Source organism: Asparagus officinalis, chromosome 4 (genome assembly GCF_001876935.1).
Source record: "Asparagus officinalis chromosome 4, Aspof.V1, whole genome shotgun sequence".
NCBI classification, from domain to species: domain Eukaryota; kingdom Viridiplantae; phylum Streptophyta; class Magnoliopsida; order Asparagales; family Asparagaceae; genus Asparagus; species Asparagus officinalis.
The window spans coordinates 91,626,636-91,634,411 of record NC_033797.1 but is presented as its reverse complement, the minus strand read 5'-3'; the positions used below and the strand labels follow the sequence as shown (position 1 = coordinate 91,634,411).

General features: G+C 41.5%; 1 protein-coding gene across 1 annotated transcript in view; it reads left to right on the top strand.

Moving 5' to 3' along the window:
* Positions 7,051 to 7,776, top strand: part of LOC109839037 (ferric reduction oxidase 2-like) — an 11,812-nt gene continuing 11,086 nt past the window's right edge. The window contains 4 exon segments of the mRNA XM_020407468.1: positions 7,051 to 7,245; positions 7,346 to 7,390; positions 7,393 to 7,454; positions 7,580 to 7,737. Coding sequence (XP_020263057.1) covers positions 7,051 to 7,245; positions 7,346 to 7,390; positions 7,393 to 7,454; positions 7,580 to 7,737 — 460 coding nt within the window.

The window sequence follows — 7,776 nt, the reverse complement described above, 5'->3', positions numbered from 1 at the left end:
ATCCTCTTTGGTTATTCTCTATGAGGTATTTGAAGATACCGGGGACTTCATCCTCTTTGAATGAGTAGACCTTCGGGAACTTCGGTTCCGAAACCTTCTGTTTCTGAGGCTGTTGTTGCCACCTTGATTGTTGAGGCACTTTCTGTTGCTGTTGCGGTTGTGCCTGTACTTCGAATGTTTGGTTCACGTCCACCGCATTCGCTTGTGCCTTTCCTTTACCTTTAGGAACAAAGTTCTGTTGTGGAGTATTATTTGCCGCTTGACCCCTTTCAGTCTTCTTCCTCTTAAGGAATCTTTCGGCTCGTTCTCCTCGCACTTTCAAATCTTTCCAAGTCTTTGGTGGTGTCATTCCCATAGCTTCGAGGATGTCCAACGAAAGATTATTGTGACAAGTCTTGAGGATGAAGTCTTCACTGACCGGATCCCTGCAGTTCATCGCTTTGTTCCGGAATCTCTTAACGAAGTTTTTAACCGTCTCACCATTTTTCTGTTTCTCGTCAAATAATGTACCAATTGAAATCTCAGTGTCGTCATCGAAGAAGTTTGTCAAAAACATATCCTCCATGTCATCCCAACTGTTGATACTCCCCGGCTTAAGAAGGCGATACCAATCGAAGACCCCTCCTCGAAGAGTGCCAACGAATGACCGCATCATTAGAGGTTCATTCCCGAAGATTATTCCTAAGTGAGACTTAAAATATATTAAGTGTTGGGTAGGGAAACCCTTTCCATCAAACGGCGTAAAATTGATCAAATTGAATTTCGTCGAGTATGGAATTGATTCCCACTCCCTTGGGTATGGACATGGTATTCCGGACCTCTTCACTTCTTGAGCACTCATCAATGTGTTAATTTTGCTCTCCAAATCCTTTATTTTCTTATCCTCACTCGTATCTGTCTTCGAGTGGTTTCGGGGAGAAGTAATGTGGTCCTCCTTCGTATTGTTATCATCCGAGGTGCCACTCCCATTATTGTTATTGACGGGAGGGGTGTTCATGTTGACATTCTCATCCACTTCCCGCTCGTTATCATCTTGGTTTAGGATTATTGCGACGACTAGATTCTCCTTGATGAGTTGTCAGTGCCGCGATTTGCTGGTCATGCATTTCTCTCATCTGCTGCATGGCTATTTCCATTTCAAATCTAAAATTTTCTTTTCGCTTAGTCAAAGCGTCCTCAAGTATCTTAGCCATCTGTTCGGCGCTAATCATGAATGACTCGTATGATTGTCCTGTGCTGGATTCGGTATCATCGGAAGCCATTGCCGAGCAAGCATCTGAGCAAACATCCGACACTTCTTCTTCTGAAGGAAGTCCCTTCTGCATTCTTTGGTAATTCTTTTGTCTGATGGTTCCTGATCGTAATCGGGTCATACGTCGGGATACTGCAGCAAATTGATCCAGGCTAAAGTGTCGCGTTGACTTCCCTCTTCCGGTCATGTTTACAGACACTTCTGGAAATTCATTGTCTTGGAGGACCGTGTTGGCCTTCTTGTTTTGATGATATTTAACAAACAATTTATCACTAATGTTGTTTGTCTAGTATTTGTGTTTTCCTATGTATTGTAGACAAACAACGTAGTTGGAGGATGGATGGAATAGAGCTTCAACGATCATATCAAGAGGAGGTTGGCGGAATAGTGGAGTGCTTTATATGCCTATATATGATTTCACCTTTAACAAGCTTATATTTAATGAAATCATATTTAGTGTTTTGAATATATTTGCATAGAATATGCAATTTTATGAAAATATTGTATTTCTAGGTTATAGACTTCATAACAACATGTTATATCTTTTATCAAGTCTATACAATCATTTCATAAGGTTTCAAAATGTTGTTTAAGTCAAAATATCAAAATATCAATTTTCAGGTTTTCATGTTTTTGAACATATTTGCAAAATGATGATATTTTTCATTTGGGAAGTCCTTTTATAAAACCAGTTGTGCAACATGTTTATTATCATGTCTACAATCATTCCCCAAAGTTTTACATTTTTTGAAATTTATTTGATATTTTTAAACAGCGTTTTAAAATCAGATATACAGTTTTTGATATGTCAGTTTTCGGTCGACCGAACCGGTCGACCGAACCTGAGTTCTCGTGCTCACTGTGCGACAGAGAGTCTGTCGGTCGACCGGTCCGGTCGACCGAAAACTGTCCAGTATAGTTCCAACGGCTCTTTTTATTACCGTTGCCTTGGACTGTTTTGTCTTTTTGTTTGGGTTTTTGGCTGAGTTTTGAGAGGGTATAAATACCCCATTGCCTTCAGCTCTCCAACTAGCTAAGATAGTTTTAAAACAAGTTTAAGAAAGTTTTAATCAAGGGTTTAAGTTTGTTTTTAGTGTTTGTTTAAAAAGCTTTTAAGCATTTACAAGAGTTTGGTTTGTGGAGCAAATTTCACAAGAGCAAGTGGAGATCATCTTTGGTGTTTGGGCATTCAACTCATCTCTCTCTCACTCTTGATCTATAGAGAAGTTTTCCTTAAACTCAATTCTAGCTATTTATTGTTTTGATCTTAATTTCCATAAGCTAGATTTCTATATTGAGTTTATATTGTTTTATCTCTTTGATCACACACAACCTATTGAGCTTATTGTATTTACATTCATAGTATAATTTAGGGTTGTGGGTTTGTGACATTGAGAGTGAGCTTAATTGAGTTCTCATCTTGTTTAGAGAACAATCAATTGATTTATATTATGCTTAATTGTGAGGATTCACTTGTAATACACTTGTACACCGAGAGAAGTGTGTGGTGAGAGACGGGGTCGAATCCAAGAGGAGTGGCGTCGGTTGACGTGCCTAGGGAGAGGTTGTAACCGAGCACTTGAGGAGGAGGACACGGGCTAGGACCAACACTTAGTGTGTGAGGTGTGATTACATAGTGATTGTATTGTGAGGTGTAAACGTTGTTCGGGTGAACGTAGAAAACCCGGTTGTGATAGTGGAGATCTCCTCGAGGTGAGGAGCGGAGACGTAGGTCAAGTGGTTAGACCGAACTCCGTGATCATATCGTTTTGTTTGTGATTGCATTGGCGTTCTTATTCTTGTTTTCATATCTTATATCGCCTTTGTGTATTGCTCATCATATTACCCTATCACTTGTGTAGATTGTTTATTTTACCCTTGTGTTAGTTCATATATCCTTGCTCATATATTTGTAATATCTCATTGATAGGATATATTCATTTGTTCATATTGCTTATCCTAGCTTACGTATCTTGTTGTATTTTATACTTGCTAGGATAACTTATTAATTAGTTTTAATTGGCATTTAATCGGATTAGATTAGCATAAGACCCTAATCACCCCCCCTCTAGGGTCTAACAATTGGTATCAGAGCTTGGTGCTCTTTGATTTAAGGTCTAATCGCCTTGAGTTAAAGATCCAAGTTATCTTTTTTGTGCTAATCTAGTTATGATTGCATTTGTCTTGCTTGCATATGTTCCAGACCGGTTTCCTTCTACGGACATGCCTTGGTTTGGCCTCGGACATTCTGGTGGAGATTCTCTCAAACACCGAAACTCTTCTTGGGGCTTTAGAACAGCAACATTCTGATAATACCGCCTCGATTACGTTGGCACACGGATAGTGAGAATCCGTGTCTCGAATCGAGACTTATCAGTACCCCCGGCCCTATAGTACAACTCGTCAGTTTGATAACTGGAGCAACCCTTAGAGTATTGGCACGGCTTCACTGGTATAACATCATCATCATCAGACAAATGTGTTTCCCTCTGAGGATACGACGCTTTATTGGCGTCTCCAAAAGTCACTCGTTCAGGTTTACGCTTTTGCGAGCATGAACACCTAACGGGCTCTTGAACTTCAACCCGTAATCCAATGCGGTTGGTAACAGGGGTTTTCCCTTTATTATCTTTTTTAGGGGGATTGGTACGACCCCCAGTCTGGATTGTTGTTTGGGGACCTTTCAATGGTCCTAATCGCTCCTTCATGGGTGCTTTACCTCGATCTTCCGATAAAGGACCGACGCGACCTTTCAAAGGAACTCTGGATCCTGTGAAACCTACGTTATTATCGGCTCCGTCGGAGGTGCGGGGACAGGGGAAACAGGATCTGGAATTGAAGACGGCCGGACGGTAACTTCGTCCATTTTTGTCTTGAGCGCTGGTTTTGCCTTTGGTACCCACACCTGCTGGTGTCTAGATGGCTTCTTAACCGTCTCTTCTTTTTGCATCTCTTTCGCTTTCTACAGAAGGACTCGGGTATGCGCGAGCAATGCATGGCGTTTCTTGATTCGCTCTTCGAGAGTAGAGCGAGTCTTCTTGACGCGGACCCATTCGTTCGTCTCCGCCTTAGAGGAGAGGCTGGCTGTTCGCCGTTGCCGTTCTTGGCGCTGCCTTGATTTCAGATCCTCATTATAGCGGATCCCATCCATCGACTCCGAAGCTTTGACCAGTTGTTGTGCAAGGCGCTGACACTATCTTTGGCAGCCCTCTTCGACAAAATTGTAGCGCCTTCATCAGTTATCTTCATGGCGGAGGAGGAGCCTGGATATACAGCTTCGACATCTTTGGATGCCGCAAGGACGTCGCGGGGCACGGGTGCAGCGGCAGCGAGGGGATCCTTGACCTTCAAGCCTGAAATCCCGCGTGTGTTTTTGGAAGAGGAGACCTTCCAGCGCCTGCTTGGAGAGGCGGATCTGGGGAAGGAGGAAGAGAGGTACTCTTCAAACTGTTTTCATCGAACTCATATTCGATCTCTTCATTCACACGGATCTTGAATGTCGGTTGCGTCACGATAGCCTCGGCAGCGAGGCTGTTGGCTCCCACTGTGGTCGCCAGTTTGTTTTCGGTAAAAGTTACCTTCATTGCTGAATTCATTATAATATTAATCATTTACAAAGAATTCAAAGTTCAACAAAAGAAAATGAAAGATTACAACTTTCTCGAAAATAACGCAAGATCCGTTCGTCGTTTCTTGCTTGCGTGGGTCTTTAGCTGGTGACGGGGACGTCGATATCCGTGGATTACCTGACAATCAGATCAGATCTAGAACTCCGTCGATTCGCGAAGGAATCTAGAAGCAGAAGCGCTTATCTCGGCAACGGCGAGATAATTGCTCTTCTTAGGATTATCGCAACGGGATAATCCTAAGGATCGGACGTGGGTGGTGCAGATCTGAAGAATCTCCCTCTTTAGCTTTGAGGAACTCGATCAATCTTCAATCCGACAGAGTTTCGCTAATTCTCCAAAATTCCAGATCTGAAAAATGAGGGCCGGAGGCCTGTATTTATAGGCTCGGGGGAGTTCGGGTGGTTGAAATAGCACCACGGGCTGTCTTTAGGCCTGGAGACACCCCAGGGTGTCTCAGCGAGGCCGAGACACCTCGGGGTGTCTCAACTCAGGCTGAGACGTTCCGTTTTGTATATTTATCCGTTTCTGCCGTAACTTCTTTGTCCGAACTCGGATTTGAGTGATTCAGAGTGCATTGAAAAGCCGGTGAGGAGATCTATAAGCTCCGATGATTGGGTCATTGTGGAATAAACTGAGATACGAGAGGCGTTTTCCCTTTTTGTAAGCGACGCGGGGCTCCTGATCAGTCTGTATCCTCGTTATTCCGAAATTCCGTTACTTCACGTAGTTCGTCGATTCACTTCAAGCATTCATCGACGTCAATCAAGATTCTGTGACTTGGGTAGTGACGTTCCTCATCTCTTCTTAGCTTTGAGCTGCTCACGGAGACCTATAGACAATTTTCGATGCCTACAAATATGATAGTGAAAATATAGTTATTACTCCAACTATTTCTAAAAAACACATGGAGAAAATAAACAAGTATCCAAATCAGTTGAGCATCGATCGTCGTTCCTTGATTTTTTTTAACGGTTTCTCTATAGAGTGCCCATGGGCACTCTATAAGAGAGGAGAGAGAGAAATGAATGAGGAGGGGGGTCCCCTGATTTGCATTGGGATCCTCTCCTCATTCATTTCTCTCTATCTTTCTGATCTCTTATAGAGTGTCACTCTATAGAATAACTGTTTTTTTTAGTACGGTTTTATCCCCTGTATGTGAAAAATGCAAATCAATAAATAAGCTGGGTGTATGTACCCCATGTGCCCCTCCGTTCCGTGGCAAAGATAGCACGTGCTCGACGGACACCAGCGTTCTCGCACACGTGTCAATCGAAGGCCCGAGAGATTCAATCCTCCTCATCTTTGGCCCCTCAATTTGCTGGGAGCTGTTAAGAAAAGATCACAACCCCACTGGCTAAAAGGGAAACAATAGGAAAGTTATGTATATACCCGCCTTTTGAGAAATATTTCTTTCCATATACGCCGCAAACTTTAAGTCTTAATTAATTATATATGTCTAGTTTCCTTCTCGTTTCAAATCTTGGAATTATTTTTTGCCACTTTGGTACAACGTGATAGTAAGGAACAATAAAATTGAGATTCAAATAATCATTAATTTTATTTGGCAAGGGGCCCCTTGAATATTTAGGAGCATTACCATATTTTCTGTACATATTTGTAGAACTATATCTTTTGATATTCATAACAAAATATTGTGCCTTTCTTATATATAATAATTAGGGGTTTGCTACAGAGACCCAAAATTTGGGACCAATAAGGGGGACAAGTGAGGTGTCCCCCTTAATGATGACTAACTCATTATCCAATAGGAGGGGGACACCTCACTTGTCCCCCCTATTGGTCCCATATTTTAGGTCCTTGAGGAATTTTTCTAATAATTAATAACAACTTTCTGAGTTTTGGAACATGAGAATAAAAGGACATACCAACAAATTTACGTTATGTTTGTACATAAATTAACAAATAACTTCCAAAGTGGGATATATATATTTTTTCAATAAATAAAAGAGAATAGTGGAGACCCCAGTCGAAATGGACTCCATAATAGTAACATACTACAATTTTAAAAGGACGTGAACCTTCGTCTTGCGTCCCTTCATTCCCTAATGCATACAGATCATTCCTTCCTATAAATAGAAAACATTCGATCATTGATTGCAACATGAGCAAACGGCCCCCCAACAAGAGAGAGACACGGAAAGGGGGAAAATGGCTACTGGAAATCTTTTTCCTTCGCTAGTGATCTTAAAATCAATAAAAATATTTCTCTTTATAGTGTTTTTAGGATGGCTTATGATTTGGGTCATGTTGCCGACCAACACTTATCGAAACAAATGGACTCCAAAACTCCGCGCTGCAACAAATTCTACGTACTTTGGTCGACAAGGTCACAGACCTAATCCAGTTCTTGGACGACCCCGCACCCCCCCCCCCCCCCCACCCCCACACCACGCGGGGATATTTTCCATGCTTTTATTTCTTGATATCTATGTTTTTGTTGCAGGACAATATGTTGATATACACTGTTCCGGTACTACTACTAATTTCTGTGTTGGATGCGTTTACCTAGACTTGTTAAAGAAGAGGAATGATAATAAGTCGTTCAACAGTAAGTTTTCTTCCTTAATATATATATATATATATATATATATATATATTATATATATATATATATATATGATGAGCAATATTGTGATGGTGATTAAAAAAATATTTAATTTTACTTTGATTAATGCAGTGGTAAATTGAGTCGTAGTGGTCTTGATTCATGGAGGAAGCCGGTGATTGTTAAGGGGCCTCTTGGGATATTTACTGCAATGGAGCTATCTTTTTGCTTGATGTTTCTAGCGTTGGTGGTTTGGGCGTTTTCGATATACCTCAAGAATGGCTTTGCTCGTATGACAAAAGAGTCCGTGGAAGAAGAAGGGCTCAAAA